Here is a 19,821-nt window from a genome sequence, read left to right as displayed (position 1 = left end):
GATGCGCTGCCCGAGGAGCGTTTCACGAGGCTGTTATTGTGGGAACAGCAGGAGAGGGGAGGGGGCAAGGAAAGGTGACACCTGGTCCTTCTGCCAGCGCCTTGCTCGGGGGGGCCTGGCGGCAGCGGGAGAGGCAGAGCGTGGTGGGGAGGGGGGCCCCGGCCCAGCCTTGGACGCCCGCCCGGGGTGCGCAGGCCCCATGAGTGCTCGTTGTCAGGGGATCTGTTTTCTCACTGAGGGATTGGGAGGCCTTGGACCAGCTCCCTGTTTCCCTTCCCTCCTGCCCGACCATCTCTGGTTCTCGATCTTGAAAAAATAAACGGAAGCAATACAGAAGGACAAAGTGTTGGTTGTTGAAAATTCAGACCTTGCCAGAGCGAATAAAAAAGCATACCCCTTGAGACCCCTTCCTGTCCCCGCCCCTCCCCCCGCCAAGATGCAACCACGGTCACCACGTTTGATATGTTGCGGCTTTTCCTAAACACCACAGAGCTGCCTGTCCATGGTATGTATCTTTATTTGTAGCTGTTGTATTTTTCCTTACTGCAAAAGGAGCGAACGCTTGTGTGAAACTGAACCGTGTGATGGACACATACAGTTCAGAAGGAAAAGCTCCCCTAGATGATGGGTCTGGGGCACAGCCTTCCAGACCTGTCAGTGGTTCTCAGCTGCAGGCAGTTTTGCCCTTACGGCACGTTTGGCAAAGTGTAGGACATTTTCTTCCTTCCTTCCTTCCTTCCTTCCTTCCTTCCTTCCTTCCTTCCTTCCTTCCTTCCTTCCTTCCTCCCTCTCTCCCTCCCTCCCTCCCTCCCTTTCTAAACGTTTATTTATTTATTTTTGAGACAGAGAGAGAGAGAGAGAGAGAGAGAGCAAGAGGAGGGCAAAGAGAGAGGGAGAGAGAATCCCAAGCAGGCTTTGCCCTGTCACTGCAGAGCCTGATGCGGGGCTCGAGCCCGTAAACCATGAGATCACGAACCGAGCCAAAGTCAAGAGTCTAGGATGCTCAACTGACTGAACCACCCAGGCACCCCAAGTGTAAGACATTTTCTTTGTCACAACCAGGGAAGAGTTTTCTCCTGGCTTCTAGGGGGTGGAGGCACCCTGCAGTGCAGATTGTCCCCTGCCCGCACCCGAGGCTCATCCAGCCCCTTAGTGTGCGTCACTCCGTGGGTAAGGAAGCCCCCGTCAGATACAGACACAGGTATAGCATACTCTCTTACAGAAACATGGTAATATTCTACAGGAAATCTTACAACTTGCTTTTTTTTTTTTTTAAGCAAAAAAAAAAAAAAAAAAAAAAAAGAAGCCTGATGCAGGGTTCAAACCCACAAATCGTGAGATCATGACCTGAGCTGAAATCAAGAGTCGGACGCTTAGCAGACTGAGCCACCCAGGGGCCTCAAGACTAAGCTTTTTTTTTTTTTTTTTTAATCCGCATACTTATTTTTTTTTTAATTTTTAAAAATGTTTATTTATTTTTGAGAGACAGAGCATGAGTGGGGGAGGGCAGAGAGAGAGGGAGACACAGAATCCAAAGCAGGCTCCAGGCTCTGAGCTGTCAGCACAGAGCCCAACGGGGGGCTTGAACCCACCAACCCTGAGATCGTGACCTGAGCCAAAGTTGGACGCTTAAAAGACTAAGCCACTCAGGCACCCCAATGTTTAATTTTTTTGAGAGGGAGAGAGACAGAGACAGAGACAGAGGGAGAGCAGAGAGAGAGGGAGACACAGAATCGGAAACAGGCTCCAGGCCCTGAGCTGTCACCACAGAGCCCGATGTAGGGCTCGAACTCGCCAGCTGTGAGATCCTGACCTGAGCTGAAGTCGGACGTTTAACTGACTGAGCCACCCAGGCCCCCCATCCACATACATAACTTTGTCCCAGGCCCGATTGCAGTGTTCCATTTAATTAAATGATTTATTTTCATTTCAAAAGAGAGAACCTTTTCCAGAGGCTCCAAAAATACTTGAAGGCATGGAGTATAAATCCTCTGCATTCCTCCCATCCCTTGACCACTTAGATTCTTTTTTGGTCCGAATTCGTACAGCGTCTCTTTCTGAAAATACAAGCAAACACGAACACATATTCCTAATTTTGCCTCTGGTTTTTTCTCCATCAAAGAGCGCATTCTCTCCAGGTGGTTGGAACTTTGGGTGCACATGGGAGTAACCCAGGCAACCCTAAAAGAGAGCGATGCAGGGGCCTCACCCTGGACCAGACTGGTTGGAATCTCTGTGGTGGGGCCCACCCTTGTTAGATTTGACTTTTTTTCCCCCCCTGTGTGAGTGTCCTTGGGAGCGTTTGGATTCAGCCCATAGAGGGTGTCCTCATTCTTTTCGATTGCCATATGGTAGAGATGGCGATATTTCTGATCTTTGGCTATTTACAAACCACGGGCAGACGTCACTTTTGCACACATGCAGGTTTGCCCGTGGGTTGAGAATGGCGATAGTCTGAAGGTGAATGCAGTTGTAATCTTGCGGGATTGTGCCAAAGTGCCCTGTGTCGTCCGGGGCTATGCCCTTTTACAGATAGCCTCGCCAGCAGGGGCAGGGCCCCACGTCCCCTCAGCCTGACCAGCCGGGTGTGTTACCAGACTTCTGGATCTCCTGCCCCTGATGAGCGCCCACCTGTTGTCACATGTACGAGGCTCCTTGTATTTCCTTCCTGTGACCTGCTTGCTCAAGTCCCGCCCACTTTTCTTTTGGAACATGGCCCTTTTCTCATCGAGTTATTGGAGTTCTCTATTAGTGAGGTGAACCATTTGTACGTCTATGATTTGATTTCCCCCTGGAGGCGGCCCCGGACTGCCTCTCGGGCAGACTCGAGATCAGGCCCTAGCGTCGTTATTTATTAGCTGTGTGACTCTGGGCATCTCGCCAGACCTCTCTGAGCCTAAATTTCCTCATCTGTGGAATGCGAATCCTGCCTGCTTCGTGGTTTGTTGGAGATTTATCGTGAAATAATGTGTGGTCAAGACCGCGGCCCAGGGCCTGATGTGAAGGAGGGTTGACGGAATCTGAAAGAAGCGCCTCCAGACCTCCGCTCATTTACTACATTTAATAAATGCACTAGCCCTGAGCCAGGCCCTGATCTAGGCACCACGGCTGCTGGAGGGACCAGCCCACTGTATCAGGCTGTGTCACACGATAAGGCAGCCACCAGTCACATGTGGCCATTTAAATGTAAATCAGTTTAAATAACATTAAAAATTCAGCTTCTCAGTCCCACTTGAGCCATGTTCAAGTGCTCAAAAGCCACAGGTGGCTCAGGGCGACTGTTACCGTACAGCCCGAATAGAGAACATCTCCATAATCGCAGAATGTGCCCATGGATGGCTCAGGTCTGGGGGGCAAGCAGACCTCAAGTGAGTGAGAGTGCTAAGTCCTGGGGGGATAGAAAAAGAGGCGATGGGGAGGTGACTCTAAGAGGGTGGCCAGGAGAAGATCCCCTGGGAAGGGGACCTGAGTGATGGCCATCATGTGGATGAGCCGGTCCCGTGGATGCTGGAAGGGTGCCAGTGGGCACAGGGGGCAGGGGCCAGAGCATAAGGGAGCCACTGATTCCCAAGGTCATCTCGCCATTGCACATTGTGTCAGCAGTGCATGAAGGCTGGTTTCTCTACATCCTTGCTAACACTTACCTGTCTCTTTGGTTCCGCCATCCTACCGGGTATAAAGGTATCATCGTGGTTTGGATTTGCATTTTCCATGGCACATCGTTTCATGTGCCTGTTTGACCATGCATATCCCTTCTTTGTCCACTTTTTAAGTTGGGTTATTGTTCTCTTTTATTATTGATTTGTAATTGCTCCTTATATATCCTGGACCCAACTGCCTTCACAGACCTGTGATTTGCAGAAATTTTCTCCCATCGTGTGGGTTTTATTTTTCACTTTCTTGATGGTGCCTTTTGAAGCACAAAAGTTTTTCATTTTGGTGAGCTCCCATCTATTTTTCCTTGGTACACTTGTGCTTTTGATGCCATATCTGAGAAACCATTGCCTCATCCGAGGCCATGAACATTTACGCCCCTATTTTCTTCTGAGAGTTTTCTAGGTTTTGCTCTGGCCTTGAGGTCTTTGATCTATTTTGAGTTGATTTTGGTTTATGATGTACGGTTTGAAGCGTGTTTCGAAGGCAGAGTCTCAGCTTCGTTGATGAGGTGGACAGAAGCAAGAGACTGGAGGGCGACCTGAGGGTCTTAGCTGGCACGGCTGGGTGATGGGCAGGGCGGGGGAGGAGCAGTTTTGGAGGGAAGGAATGGGGAGGATCTGTTTGGGGCATGTGGAGTCAGAGATGAGTGTGACCGGTGCAGGGAGATGTCGTGGGGTCCCAACGTGGACAGACAAAATCTGGAGTTGTCTGTGCACGCTTGGGATTTATTTAAAGCCAAGGGGGTGTTATGAGAGATCCCCGAGGGAATAATGAAACAGGGAAAGAGAAAGCTCTGGGGCTGGCCCTAGGTGAGTGGACATCCCTCTGAGATGCGGGGAGCCTGAGAAGGATCAGGAAGGGAGGTAGGAGGAAACACAGAGGGTTTCAAAAAGAGGCTGTGAGGCAAGGGATCCAAAATCCAGCCTTGTTCTTCACTCATGCTGTGTGTTCTTAAGCAGATGTCTTCCCTCTCTGCGCCTTCCTATCCTTGGCTGTGCAGAGAGAGTGTAGGGCTGGCTGACATTTATGGAGGGCTCCCCGCTTGCCGGGCATGGGGGGAGATGAGCCTGAAGCCGGCCAGGTGCCCAGGACTCGTCGGGCACACTGCCACCTGGTGGCAGCACTGTGTCACTGACTTTGCGTGCGCTGCTCTCACTTGGTTCTCCCCTGAGCCTAGAAGCCGAACACTCTTATTACAGGTCTTTCCCCACATGGTCAAGGCTCAGAGAGGTGAAGGCACTGACCTGAGGTCACACAGTTATTAAGTGGCTGAGACTGGGCTGAACCCAGACCCTGTAGATTACCTCCTATCATCAAGGCAGACCATCGTGGGGTGGGCTTTAGTTTTCGTTTTGCTCTTTCAGGTACAGAATGGACTTTTTCACCGTGACAGATTTGTTCTGTAAATGCGAAAGCCCCAGGAAAATCCTTTGCCTGTGTTCTATGTCTCAGGTGCTGCCACAAGACCCAGAGAGGGAGGATGCCCCGCAGGACAGTGAGCAGCTACTCTGGCAGGTGTCCCCTGCAGCCTCGGGTCCCCGGAGAAGTCACAGTTTCTGCAAAGACAGGAGGAGCGGGCCTTTTGTGGTGAGTGACGCTGGTGCGGACAGACTGGAACTCGTGAGGGGGTGGGACACCGCTGGGACTGTGGTCGTATGGACGGTCATGGCTGGCCTGGGGGCCTGAGGGGGTCGCGGAGGGGCAGGTGCCTGTCCCGGAGTCTGGTGTTGGCCACGGTTCTCGACGTGGAGGGTGTTTGGTGCTTCTGCCAGGAAGCCTTCGCTTGTCTTGGGTTTCCAGCCCAATGCAGAGAGGTATCTTGTGCCTGGCGTGGAGCAGATAAGAGAATAGGCCACGGGGCCTTGAGGTTCTGGGTTCGAGTCCCAACACCGCCCCCCTCAGTCTCTTTCAGCAATTGGCTTCTTTGCCTGGAAAACAAGATCATGATTTCTGTTTCTTTTGCGCCGTTAATTTAACCAGGCTGGTCCTGGAGCCAGGTCACCAGGGCTCAAATCCTAGCTCTGCGTGCAGACGGGTGTTTGGCCTCAGTTTCTTCATCTGTGAAATGGGGATAATAACGGCATCTATTGCACAGGGCTGCCATGGGGGTTCAGAGAAGATGGTGCAGGGAGCGTCCGGCATGGTCATGGGGACACAGTCACACTTTAATGAGTGTTATGGTTACCATCATTATTATTACTCTGGTTTTTGAGTCTCTCTTTGCCTGTCACTGAGTCTGTTTCTTTGGGCCAGCACTCGCCCTCTCTCTCAGCCTGTTTCCTCACTTGTTAAGATAGGTATTTTTTTTTTTTTAATGTTTTATTTATTTTTGAGACAGGGAGACACAGAGCATGAACAGGGAAGGGTCAGAGAGAGGGAGACGCAGAATCTGAAACAGGCTCCAGGCTCCGAGCTGTCAGCACAGAGCCCGATGCGGGGCTCGAACTTACGGACCGCGAGATCATGACGTGAGCTGAAGTCGGCCGCTCAACCGACTGAGCCACCCAGGCTCCCCAAGATAGGTATTTCTTTAATGAGGCAACCCCAGTTCTGCTTACGAGGTCATTTGGATCATAAGCTCTGTGTATTTCAAGGACACTTGTGCCTGGTCTCGGGTCTTGGAGATATGGGAAGCTCCAGGATTTAAATCCCAGGTTCCATCCCTTCTGGCTTTATGGTCATGGGCAAGAAATCACTCTTCCCTGAACTTTGGGTTCGTCCTCTGCAGCTCGTGGTGAAGAAGGATGCCCCCCGCAGGGTTCTTGATGGGAGAATGTCTATACCAGAGTCAGGGGGCTGACTATATGTCAGAGCGGGAGCTCACGCTCAGACCTCGGCTAGCGTCTGCTGAGCAGCCCCAGAAAGCTTGGGTGTTCAGATCCCAGCCGCAGACCTGTGTACATTTGAAACCACCTGGTGTTTTTGTTAAATGTTCCCTTCCACTGATTTCTTCCTTACCCTTTTCTCATTGCCTCTCCGGTGGCACCGACTCAGCTTATCTGATTGTACTTGAACTTTCGTGTGTGTAAGCCAAACAGAGGTTATGGAGAGAAAAGCATTTAAGGCCTATCTTTTTATAGTCTCTGCTTGCTGGCATCTTCCCTGGTGGCCTGGCTTCCCCTCTTCCACTCTCTGTCATTGAGGAGCCTTTGTCTTTGGAGTCCTCAGGTGGCTTGCCTTGGCTCTCTCCTTGTGGCTCCCCGAGGCCTCTGCCCCGTTGCAGCCCTTCTTGATTTCCTCTCCTCAGAGGCGGGCGGGCAGGGTGGGGGCCTCAGACCTCATGTCTCTGCTTTGAGGACTCACACCTGCAATTCCAGGGAGTGGCCACCAGGGGGTGGTGGTGTTCAGCTCACTTTCTGATGGCTCCAAAAGCCTCACTCCGAGGACCTCAGCATTGGGCACTGGAGGCTGAGAAGTGGGCTCCACTTCCGGCTCTGTCAATGTGTGACCTTGGGCAAGTGATCTGATGGACCTCAGTGTGCCTCAGTTTTTTCTTCTGTAAAACGAGGATGGTCCTATCCGACCTCAGGAGCATTTTTGTGAGCAGTAATGAGATCGCTCAGCACTCAGAGGAATTGATCCTCAATGAATACCAGGGCTGCAGTGACAGCTTTTCCTTCATTCTCCCCCTTCCCCTCCCCTCCCCCCTTTTTTCAGCTCTCTCATTGTAAGAGGGGAAACTGAGGCCCAGAGAGCAGGCCGGACTTAGGGTGACCCTCCAGGTGAGGACTGGGGTCCTGAGCCCTCGGCCCTGCTGGCCGCCCTTACTTCTCTGCAAGTTGTCAGACCTGCACGTTGTATTTCCTGAGGTGCCTGAGGGGGTCCCCCCGTAAACGTTGTCTACAGTTCTGGTCACTCTTGATTACTGACGCCGGGCTGCGGGTTTCCGGTTTGGGTTCTCCGTGTTTTGAGCCTGGTCTCGGGCCTTGTCCGTCCCGATTCTACCCCCCATGGTGGGGAGTATGAATCCCATTTAGCAGAGGAGGGAGCCGAGGCCCAGAGAGGTCAAGTCGCTTGCCCAAGGCCGCACAGTTAACATATGAGGGAGCCGGGATGGAGACTAGGCCTTTTCTGCTTCCAGCCTCCGACCTGGGCCCTGTCTGCCCCGGGACGGTGTCTTTGGCCTGCCACCAACCCCTGCCAGCCCCTCTCTGGGCCTGCAACACTTGGTGCCTTCACTCACAAGGGAGCAAAGACAACCTTGGCCCTGGGGGTGAGAATGTGATGCTTGTTCAGCCCGGGCTTGGCCGCCAGCTGTTCTGCCGCGGCCGCCCTCTGGAGGGTGCCTGGGACTTGCCCGGTCTGCGCAGCCCCGCCCCCACCTGGCTGACACACAGCCCCGAGCACTGAAAGACCAGTGTGGCCCTGGCTCTTGATCGAGGCAGTGGGCAAGTGAGTTCACCACTCGGGGCCTCTCTTTTGGGAATCATGGTAATAATAATGCCTAATAAGTTACGGTGCTTAATGCATGGTATAGTTACTAGTATTATCCCCATTTGACAGATGGGAAAACTGAGGCCCGGAGCCATTAAGTACGTCTCCCAGGTTGGAGCTGTGATGCCAAGATGTTCATAAAGCACTGAGCACAGTGCCGGGTGGAGAGTAACTGCCTGATAAATGTCACCTGCTGTTACTCTATCGTTAATTATTATTTGCCGTCAGTTTCTTTTTCCTCTACCTTCTCTTGAAGGGCTACTCGATGGAACAGGAAGGCGTCCCCAATCTAGAAGTTTCTCTGCTGTTGAGGAAACTGAGGCCCAGCAAGGGGAGGTGTCTTGTTCAGGGAGGGCCCCGCTGCAGCCAGGACAGAGCTGGGACTATAGACCATGTTTCTGGACTCCCTGGCCAGTGCTCCCCTGTTGCTTCCAGGGCTATACTTAGTAGGACGTTGGGTCCTTGTGGCAAATCCGAGCCCTGTGCCGGGCCTCGTCCCTCACCCTTCCGTGGATGGTCATGCCCTCCTTTCCCCAGAAAGTGAGCCTTTGGTCTGCACTCAGGCAGGTGTCCTAAAGCACAGTGACTCAGTTGTGGACCATGGCCTTGGGTCACAGTTTGCCCCAGAGGCCTCTCCCATGACTGAAGGTACACATCCACCAGCTGTGGGGGTTCCCTGTAATGGGGCAGGTGGCGGACCTCTGTTGACCTTGAGAATGTTCTCCCAAATCTCCAAACCCTGGGCCGGCATTTGCGGGCTCCTTCTCTCATGGGCCCACTGTGTGCCAGGCCCTGGAGATTCTCCCAGCTTCCTGGGGCTACACTTCAGCGGGACCTGCAGGTAGCCTAGGAGGGTCTAGTTAGTTGGAGGAGGAGGAGAGGAAGGAGACTAAGGAAGGAGGAATTGCATATGGAGGTATGGAGGTGGGGTGATAGAGGAGGCATGTTTGGGCCAGAGTGAATAGACCGGTTTGGCCGAGGCGGAATGTTGGGGGGTGGTCTCAGTCTTCCTTTTGACAATTTTGTAAAAAATTCTATTTACTTGTTTTGAGAGAGACAGAGACAGCACAAGTGGGGGAGGGGCAGAGAGAGAGGGAGACAGAATCCCAAGCAGGCTCCCCAGCGCAGAGCCCGATCGCGGGGCTCAAAGCCACAAAGCCGCGCGATCATGACCTGAGCCGACATTGAGAGTCGGGCGCTCAACCGACTGAGCTCCCTGGGCGCCCCTTGACAAATATTTATCTACATGTCCTTGGTGCTGTGCTGGGCATTGGGCTACAGTTACAAACGAGACACAGATAAATAAGAAGGTAGATAAACACTTGCGGTGGGTTCTAAACGCTCCTGTTCGTTGAGCACTTACTATGTGCCCGGCACCGTGCCATGGGCCTTCCCGGCATTCCTCCCTTTAATTTGTTCAAGGTTCAAAGGAGGGACACTTGTTTGAGGTCTTGAAAGATGAACAGGTGTTTGCCAGATGGGTGTGATCTGGGAAGAGGTGGTTTACCCGCCCCCCTCCCCCCCACGCCGTGGAGGGAACAGCTGGGGCAAAGGTTCAGGGGTGTGAAGCTGCTCTATGCACTGAATGTGATCTAGAGTCCAGGAGACGGTATGGAGGCTTTTACACTTTGATGCTTCATTCCCGGACACCCCCAGCGTGTTGCTTTAATGCCAAGTTCAGACGTTTTCCTGCATCTCTTGCTGAGCAAACTGTGGTGCTTGCTTCTGAAGGGTGGCGCCACCTCCTGGCAGCCAGACCTGCCAGAGCAACGCTGAAAGCTTTGAAAGCACTTGAGTCTGATAACTTCATTAACATGACTGGAGAATGGAGGGAAAAACCATTTGGGATTCTAATGCGGAGAGTTGTGAAGGCCGTCAACTCGAGGTGAGGTAAGCGGAGATTTGTGAAGTGGCCCCGGGTGGGTACGTTGTTGGTTTGGGCTGGATATTCTCTTTGAATTTTAGTTGGTTGACTAGGCATTCGAGTGCGAAGGGAAAAAAAAAATCAAAATGAAAGAGTATATGTGAACTGCTAGAAATAACTCATCAAAGATTGTGCTTGAAAAACAAGCTTTGAGTAAAGATTTTGTGTGTGTGCGTGTGCGTGTGTGTGTGTGTGTGTGTGTGTGTGTGTGTGTTATTTCTCTTTTTAATCCATGATATGGATTCTTCTCCCAGTAATGTGTTGCTTGGCATTTCCATGTTTGATGTTGGGCCTGTGTTGATGCCATTCGAATGGAAAGCCTTAGGATTGTGGCTCACTGGCCTAATTGAAAGGGCTAATTTGTCATACAAGATGTTCAGAGGTGGGCAGCTGTGGGCTTGGCTCAGCATCTCTGAGAGTCTCTTGGGGTTTCCCTCATGCTTTGAGCCTCATGGTCCCAAGATGGCTCCCACTTTTCCAAGCATTAAGTTCACTCTCTGGTAGGAGGAAGTGGGAAGCCAGAAGGGCCATGCTGGCTGAGTCTGAAAGAAAGCAAAAGCTTTTCCCAAAGCACCCTCCAGAAGATTTCAACTTACACGTCACGGGTCACATGGCCCCTGCTAGCAGCAAGAGAGTCTGGGACAGTCAGTGCTCAAGACTTCTGGCCTCCATCATGGAAGGTGGCCAAGTGGAATAGGGCTATTGGTTATTCGAGAAATAGCATTGTTTAATACACAGCCTGAAGGAAAAAAAATGGGGATTTTCAGGTCCTCGTCAAGGAAGCTTTGGTCTCGAAGTCAGGATTTGGGACAAGAGAGAAAATCTGCCCAGGGTCTGTACGTTGTGACTTGAGATGTGTGCTAGGCACTGGGCCTCTGGGATGGGAAGGCACAGTTCTGCCCTTCAAGGCCCCCATTCTGCTGGGGAGCAGGGCTCAGAGAAGGGAAGGAAGGCTGAGGTGGAAGAGACAGCTTGGGTGGTAACTGGTCCAGGGGCCAGAGTGCCACTCCCTGCCCGGGTGAGTTCAGGGTCACATGCCAGCTTTAGGAGTGTGAGTGTGGAGCTGAGCAGTGAGAAACTCGTTGACGCCCTCTGCCCCTAGGAGGTTCAGGAATCCTGACTTGTGGCTAATTCCATTTGTTAATTGTTTCTTGTCTGTCACTGCTGGGTTGAAAGGACTGGAGAAGGCTGAGTAATTTATGTCTCAGCTGGTTAAAGTTCCTTTTCTGGATTAAAACCAGTCAGGCCAGAAGGCTTTTTTTTTTTTTTTTTTTAATTTTAATTTTTAAATTTTTATTCCTAGGTTCTTAATGCAAATGACCAATTGTGCCTCAGATTTTGTATTGGGGATATTTTGTATTCATACTCTTATCTAGCTTCCACCCACCCATTCATCTGCTTATCCATCCATCCATCCATCCATCCTCTACCCAGTTATTTATATATACAAATCTCTAAGGATATAAAAATGAGTAAGTTAATTTCTGTCCTCAAATTGCTCACATTCATAGACTATAAACAAGTGATTATATAATCCAGGATGATAAATACTAGTCATTCATTTATTCACCCATTCATTCATTCAAGAGATATTTATTGAGCACCTACTACTATGTGTCATACACCGTTCTTCGTTCTTCAGGTAGAGCAGTGAACAAGACATAGGTGGCTCCTGCCCTCCCAGAGCTCATACTTTAATTCCTTTTTAAGTTTATTCATTTTTTTTTTTCAACGTTTATTTATTTTTGGGACAGAGAGAGACAGAGCATGAACGGGGGAGGGGCAGAGAGAGAGGGAGACACAGAATCGGAAACAGGCTCCAGGCTCTGAGCCATCAGCCCAGAGCCTGACGCGGGGCTCGAACTCACGGACCGCGAGATCGTGACCTGGCTGAAGTCGGACGCTTAACCGACTGCGCCACCCAGGCGCCCCTAAGTTTATTCATTTTTGAGAGAGAGAAAGACAGAGCATGAGCAGGGGAGGGGCATAGAGAGGGAGACACAGAATCCAAGGCAGGCTTCAGGCTCTTAGCTGTCAGCACAGAGCCCGACACGGGGCTCGAACTCATGAACTGTGTGATCATGACCTGAGCCGAAGTCAGACGCTTAACCGACTGAGCCACCCAGGCACCACCCCCCCCCGCCCCCCCACTCCCCCTGGAGCTCATACTTTAGTGTGAGAAGACAGACATTAAACAAGGAGCCAGACTCAAAAGAGAAAGACCAAGTACCAAGTGCTATGAAGAAAATAAAATAGGGTGTTGGGAATCAAGACTGGTTGGGGGATTATTTCCTAATGGGGGTTAGGGAGGGCTTCTCTGAGGAGGTGACATATGAGCTGAGACTTGAAGGGGGAGCACCTAGCCATGTGGAAGAATCAGGGCAAGTGTCAGGCAGAGGAAAGGGCAAGTGCAAAGATCCTGGGGCTTATCATGTTTAATAATACTAATCCTACTACTACTAATATTAACTAATAATACTAATACTAATGATAACAATGATGCTGATGGCATTGGTACTGGAGCGGACAGTGAGGAATGAGGGAGTTGGCAGGAGTCAGGTCACATTACCTTGATGGCCACTGTAAAGAGACGGGTTTTGGGTGAGCACGGGCTGCTTTGGTGAGTGCAGAGGAGGGAGGTATCATACCGTCTGGAGGAATTCAGAAGAAAGTCTGAGCCAGACTCCATGGAGGAGGGAATTAGCTAAGAAGAAGGGAATCAGGTCAGGGGAATGGCACGTGCGTACATCAAGAGGCATAGGAGAACATGGGGTTTTCCAGGAGCTGCGAGGGGGGGGCGGTTACCTGGAGAGTGGTGGAGAGGAGGCAGAAGAAGGCTGCCGGAAACCCAGAGGAGTGGAAAGAGACTTCTACACTGCCAAGGTGAGGCTCGGAGCGCCCCCTCGTGGACGTTTCAAAAGGGTTGGAGAGGGTGAGCTGGAAGCTGGGATACCAGGTAGGAACCTGTTGCAACAATCCGGACAAGACCATTAAAAACAAAGCAAAACAAAACAAAAAACATTAACTTATTGTGGTTAAATGTATGGACATAACATAAAGCTTACCTTTTTAGCCATTTTAAGTGTATTACTCAGTTTCATTAAATACATTCACAGTGTCGTGCAGCCATGACCACTGTCTGTTTCCAGAATTTTTTCATCATCTCACACAGAAACAATGTCCCCGGTGAACACTGACCCCCTGTTCCTCCTCCCGCAGCCCCTGCATCCTCTGTTCTACCTCCTGTCTCTGTGAATTTGCCTGTTCTAGATAAGGCAGATAAAGGGGGCCATGCAATACTTATCCTTTTGCGTCTGGCTTATTTCACTTAGCGTAATGTCTTCAAGCTTCATCCCTGTTGTAGCAGGCATCCTGATTTCCTTCCTTTTTAAGGCGGGATAATATTCCGTTATATGTATAGAGCACATTTTGGGTATCCGTTGGTCTGCTGGTGGACCCCTGGGTTGTTTCCACCTCTAGGCTGTTGTGAGTAGTGCTGTGAACGTGGGTGTGCAAATATCTGCTTGAGTCCTAGCTTTCAGTCCTTTTGGGTGTGTATACCCAGCAGTGCGATTGCTGGGTCATAAAGCAGGTCTGTTTAACTCTTTGAGGAAATGCCAAAACTGTTTTCCAGAGCGCTGCGCCATTTCACGTTCCCACCAGCAAGGTACAAGGGTTCTAATTTCTCCCCACCCTCACCAACACTAGTTGTTTTCCATTCTGTGTTTTTGATAAAAGCCATCCTCGTGGATATGGAGTGGAATCTCATCGTGGTTTTGATTTGCTTTTCTGTAACAGCTAGTGATGTTGAGCATTTTTTCATGTGCTTGTATCTTCTGCCCATTTTGGAGTTGGGTTGTTCATTTTTTGTTGCTGTTGAGTTCGTTGTAGGAGCTCTTTCTATATTCTAGATACCAATCCCTTATCAGTGATATTGTTTACAAGTATTTTCTCCCATCTGTGAGCTGTTTTGTTTTGTTTTTTTTTTTCACTTTCTCGATAGTGTTCGTCGATGCGCAAGGGCTTTTAATTTTGATGAAGACCAGTTTATCTAATTTTTTCGTTGGGGCCTGGAAAATAATTTTTAAAAGTGATGTGTAATATGCATACAGAAAAGAGCACGAATCGTAAGCCAGATGGCCTGGGTTTGAATCCCAACTCTGCAGTCTACCAGCTATGTGACTGAGTGGGTTAACACCTCTGCCTCAGTTTTCCCATATGTAAAACAGGGGTAATAATGGAGCCTACTTATTAGAAATGCAGTGAGGTTAGATGAATTAATGTGTCTAAGGCCCTCTGATCGATAATGGGTGTCACTTGTTATCACTTTGCTGTTATTACTGTGACTATAGTCCATATATTGAGTATCTGCATGATAGACACTATGCTAAGATTATTCACTGTACAAACATTAATCCATGGTCCCATTTACTCCCCACAAATCCCAAGAGATGGGTGTATTCATTGTCCCATATTGTAGGTAAGGAAACAAGCTCGAGCCCTTCTGAGGTTTGCCGAGTGCCATTTCCTGGCACTTTTTTCTAAAGTGACCTCACTATATCCTGAGGTGCTAGGAAGATGCCCATTTTAGAGATGCTAAATGCTTAAGGAGGTGAGTGGACCAGGCACACACAGCAAGGAAACCACAACACCTAGATTGATCCCTGGCCTGTGGACTCCTCCCTTGCAAGTGAGGAGGGGGTAGGTCTCTCCATGTGGAAGAAGGGGCCACTAGGGCTCCCAGGGACTGAGACCTCAGAGGGACCCCAGCCAGGTGTCCACAGGAGGCTGATGAATGATGAAACACCTGTTCCCCTTGCAAAACCTGTCTGCCAGGGCCAGGTGGGTAACGTGGTGAACGCGCCCCCTGGTGGAACTGTGCGGGATTGCAGGCGCTGCCCCCCCCCTCAGTGGGATAAGCCTGAGCTTAACCATTTTTCTGTGTGTTAACCCATTCAGTCTCACTGCAGCCATCTCCTGGGTGAGGAAACGGAGGCCCAGGAGGGTGGGTGATGACGATCTTTCTAGTCCTTTTGTTTCTCCTCCTTGAGAAAGCGTGCCGACGTGTGAGAAGAATGCTAATTCGCGGTGGGCTGATGCTGACTTGACCCTCAGTGTGTTTGAGAAAGTGAGTAACAAACGTATGCACTTTCCCCTGCTAACAGTCAAAATTGCTTGTTTCACCTGTCACACCCGGCTGAGACGCACCGCTCGCTGGCGAAGTTGCCGGGGTCCACACCTGTTTCCACCTCCCAGGGTACACACACGCATACCAACACACTCGCACGGAGCAGGAACAAACCCCACGGGACCCAGATTCTAATCCGGGCTCTGTCCCCTGCCATTCGGTGGCTTTGCACAACTCCCTGAGGCTCACTCTCCTCGTCTGTGAAATGGGTGAGAGAAGCCAGCTCTGTGCCCCACGCAGGCTGTCACGAGTGGGTTAAGGCAGACGTCAGAAAGCTGTCTGTTGCCAAGGAGGAGTTAGTAGCCAAGGTCTTAGGCAGACTTTATAATTCATTCCAGCAACGTTTGCTGAGCACCTGCTGTGCGCCAGAGCGAAGTCAAATTCGCACCTCTTCCTGGAGGATGAAATTCCATCTGCACTCAGGATCCAATCCAGTGTCCATATGATGGCCCACGAGACAGGGTGTTTCTGTCCTAGCGCATGTCCTGTGCTCACTCCACTCAAGCCACATCGGCCTTCAGAACGGTCCCTTATCACGTCAGGTGTGTTTCTGCCCCAGGGCCTTGGGACATACTGTTTGCTCTCCTCCAGATTCCCTCTTCATTTCCCTTGCTCTCTACTTACCTCTTCTCAGGTCATCTCTCAACTCAATGACACCCCTCGGCGGGGCCCTCCCTGGTGCCATGTCTATAGAAGGACCCCTGGCCCCCAGTGTTCTTTCCCAGTGCACCCCTAGTCTTACGCAGTGTCTTCTCATCGCCCAGAGTAGAGTCTCTGAGAGGCAGAGAACACCAAGCACATTGTAGGCGCACAACACATATGTGTGGAATGAATGAATGAAGTATCACCCCCATGTTTTACAGATTTTATTCACTTAAAGCAGTTTCAGGGTCACCGCAAAATTAAGAGGAAAGTGCAGAGATTTCCCATATACCCCCTGCCCCAACACACGCATAGCCTCCTCCATCATCAACGATCTCCACCAGAGTGGGACGTTGGACACAACGGATGAACCTACAGGGACACGTCGTCATCACCCAAGGTCCGTGATTTACGTGAGGGCTCACTCTTGGTGTGGTATGGCCTGTCGGTTTGGACAAACGCGTAATGATACGTATCCATCATTATGGTATCCTACAGAGTAGTTCCGCTGCCTTGAAAATCCTCTGTGCTCTGCCTGTTCATCCCTCTCCCCCCACCAAACCCCTGGCAGCCTCTGCTCTTTTTTCTGTCTCCATAGCTTTGCCTTTTCTGGAATGTCCTAGAGTTGGAAGATGCGGTCAGCATCCGTGGACAGGTTTTTGTGCGGCCCCAAGTTTTTAGCTCCTTTGGGGAAATAAATACCAAGGCGCACAGTTGCTGGATAATATGCTAAGATTGTGTATCATTAAAAAAATTTTTTTTATTAAAAATTTTTTAATGTTTTTATTTAGTTTTGAGGGACAGAGAGACAGAGCATGAGTGGGGGAGGGGCAGAGAGAGACAGGGAGACACAGAATCCGAAGCAGGCTCCAGGCTCTGAGCTGTCACCACAGACCCCGACATGGGGCTCGAACTCACGAACCGTGAGATCACGACCTGAGCTGAAGTCGGAGCTTAAACAACTGAGCCACCCAGGCACCCCATCATTTTTTTAAGTGTACAATTTAGTGACTTTTAGTATACTCCCAAAGTCATGCATCCACCAGTCAGTTGGAGAAGATTTTCATTACCCCCCCCCACCGCCCCGCAAAGAAACCAAGCTCCCCTGAGGAATCAATCCCCAGCCCCATCCTTGGCAATTCTGCCATTTATCGACCCCCTCGGCTGTGCCAGCCTCTGTGCTCAGTTCATTTTCAGGGTGACTCCACAGGTGGGCGCAATTCTTGTTCCCATCTACTGGATGACAAAGCTGAGGCCCAGAGAGGTGAAGTCACTTGCCCGTATCACTCAGCTAGGAGGGGTGGTGCTGGGATTTGAACCCACAAGGAGCCTGTGCTTGGCCTCAATTAGATGTTTCCCAAACTCTGGTCATTCTGTCACCTTGAGTACTTGTCATATTTGTGAACCACCCGGACTAATATATAGTTCATATTTTACTTGAGCTTGATTTGCTTTTTTTTTTTCATGTTTATTTATTTTTGAGAGAGCTAGAGAGAGACAGAGTGTGAGGGGGGCGGGGCAGAGAGAGAGAGACACACACACAGAATCTGAAACAGGCTCCAGGCTCTGAGCTGGCAGCACAGAGCCCAACACTGGGCTCGAACTCACAAACCGTGAGATCGTGACCTGAGCGGAAGTCGGACGCTCAACCGACTGAGCCGCCCAGGTGCCCCTTGATTTGCTTTTTTCAACCATGGCACCTTTATTGAAATATAATTCGCACGTCATGCAATTCGTTCTTTGAAAATGTACAAGTCAGTGGGTTTTCGTACATTCACGGGTTTGTGAGACCATCAGCACAGTCCCTTGAGAACATTGTCCTCGCTCTCAAAAGGAAGCTGCACCCATTCGCTGCCCCCCCTCCCCCCCTCCCCCATCTCCCCTCCTCCCAGCCCTAGGCAAATGCCGTTCCGTTTTCTGTCTATGAATTTACCTGTTCTCGGAACCTCAGATAAATGGGACCATCCAGTATTTGTGCTTTTGCGTCTGGCTTCTTTCACCTGCATCATGTTTTCCAGTCATTGCTGCCCTCAAAGAAACCAGGCTCCCCTTAGGAATCAATCCCCAGCCAGGCCGGAGCATGGGTCAGATTTCCATTCCTTTTTATGGCTGAATCATGCCGCACTGTCTGGATAGACCACATTTCGGTGATCCGTGTGTCGGTTTGTTTCCACTTTTTTTGGCTGCTGTGAACCCTCCCCGCCACTTTATAGTCCCGTTGTGCAGGTTTGATGTCCTCAGAATTCGAACCTCTCTCTGCACTTTCTGACGAATCGCAGGATCGCAGAGCTGTTGATCGGTTTGTTCACTTCCGTGTTGACCGTGCAAACCTGATGCTCAGTTTGCTGAAGGAGTGAGTGGGCGGGTGGGAGAGTCAAGAGAGAGACCTACCCGGAGAGGAGTCCCCTGGCCTGGTTGTGACAGAGGGCTCAAGGTACAAGCAAAACTGGGTCTCGAAGGGGAGAAGTCGGTCCTGGGGGGAGAGGGGGAAGGGGCCAGAGTTCCCAGGACCGAGTCCCTCTCCACCCGCCTCAGAGGTCTGGTGATTGCTAAATGCCCAGCTCAGGGGCCACCTCAGGGCTTCTGAGTCCAGGTTCACAGGCGCTCTTGTCTGGATTCTGCCTCAGGAGCTGCAGGCAGCGGGCAGGCCAGGCAGGGACGGAGATTTAGTGACAAACGGGGAGATGGGAGTACGCGCGGCCGCCTATTCCAGCCTGTCCCTGCCCTCTGTCCAGTGTCTCAGGCACAATGCGGGATCTTAATCTTCATGTGACATCTCACCATTGTTTTAAAAATCGAAACTTGTTTTTATTTCATTTTGTTTTTTTTAAATGTTTGTTTATTTTTGAGAGAGAGAGAGAGAGAGCACGCGCACACGTGTCGGGGAGGGGCAGAGAGAGGGGGGACAGAGGATCCAAAGCAGGCTGCACACTGTCAGCACAGAGCCCGATGCGGGGCCCGAACTCACGAACCGTGCGATCATGATCTCAGCCAAAGTCGGACGCTCAACCAATTGAGCCACCCAGGCGTCCCTTATTTTATTTTTTTAAGATTTTATTTTTCAGTAATCCCCACACCCAGTGTGGGGCTCGAACTCACAACCCCGAGATCAAGAGTTGCATGCCCCGCCTACCACGCCAACCAGGTGCCCAAAATCTCACCATTTTTATGTGTTGGAGCAGGAAAAAAAAAAAAAAGAATCAACATTTTTTTCTTTTTTAATTTTGATATAGGTACTGGTGAAGGTGGGTGGGTGGGTCAGGCCACACTCAGCTGCCTTCAGTTAACACGCTGGGAATTGGCAATTTTGTTTCACACACCTCACCTCAGTGAAGCTTAGGGAAGTGAGGTGGCTTGGCTCAGGCTCATACGGTGGGCGGGGTGACAGGTGGGACTCAGTCCAGGGCTGTTGGACTCTTCTGGAAACCTCCACATTCGGGGGGCGTCAGAAGTGACCCGAGTGTCCTCTAGAGGGTTTTCTAGTGCAATTTCTCAGTTCCAGCCATCTCCTCGCATCCCTGGCCCTGTCCCTTGTTCCTGGTCCCCCACCACTCCCCATCCTCCTAACATTAAAAAAGGCACCATTTAAGGCCAAACAACAACAACATAAAAAACAAAAAGTCACCATTTTCCTTGTGCAGTACTCAAAGTCTACCATCAGAGGGCGAGACAGAGGTGATCTAGTTCCAACATTGTTTTATTATTCATTTTTACCCCGCCTTTTGCATTAGGGCCTTTGCTCTGAAGAAGCCAAGTCTTCTGTGACCATTTGGATTTTCTTTTCAACACATGCCACTGATTTTGGTACACGTGTCACTCAGCTCCGTTCCCCATTAGGTCCCCTTACAGTTTCTATTCTACAAGCCTTGCATGGAGTTCCTGGGCTGAGGTGGGGACATTCTCCTTCAGCCTGCACAGCCCCAGCTGCCCCGTTTGTCTTTACTTAGGATGTTTCTCTTCTGAAGGAATTACTTGG

At 50.6% G+C, this 19,821-nt stretch overlaps 1 protein-coding gene across 3 annotated transcripts in view; it reads left to right on the top strand.

Moving 5' to 3' along the window:
- The window catches only part of KIAA1671 (KIAA1671 ortholog), a 202,616-nt gene that overhangs the window by 67,150 nt on the left and 115,645 nt on the right, over nt 1–19,821 (top strand). For all 3 annotated transcript variants that reach the window (XM_086682205.1, XM_086682206.1, XM_086682207.1), the window contains one exon: nt 5,110–5,244. In XM_086682205.1, the coding sequence (XP_086538331.1) occupies nt 5,110–5,244 (135 nt within the window). The remainder of the gene's footprint in view (nt 1–5,109; nt 5,245–19,821) is intronic.

This window comes from Puma concolor, chromosome D3, assembly GCF_028749965.1.
Source record: "Puma concolor isolate L17-30 chromosome D3, mPumCon1.1.hap2, whole genome shotgun sequence".
Taxonomy (NCBI): domain Eukaryota; kingdom Metazoa; phylum Chordata; class Mammalia; order Carnivora; family Felidae; genus Puma; species Puma concolor.
This window is presented reverse-complemented; position numbering and strand designations above follow the sequence as displayed.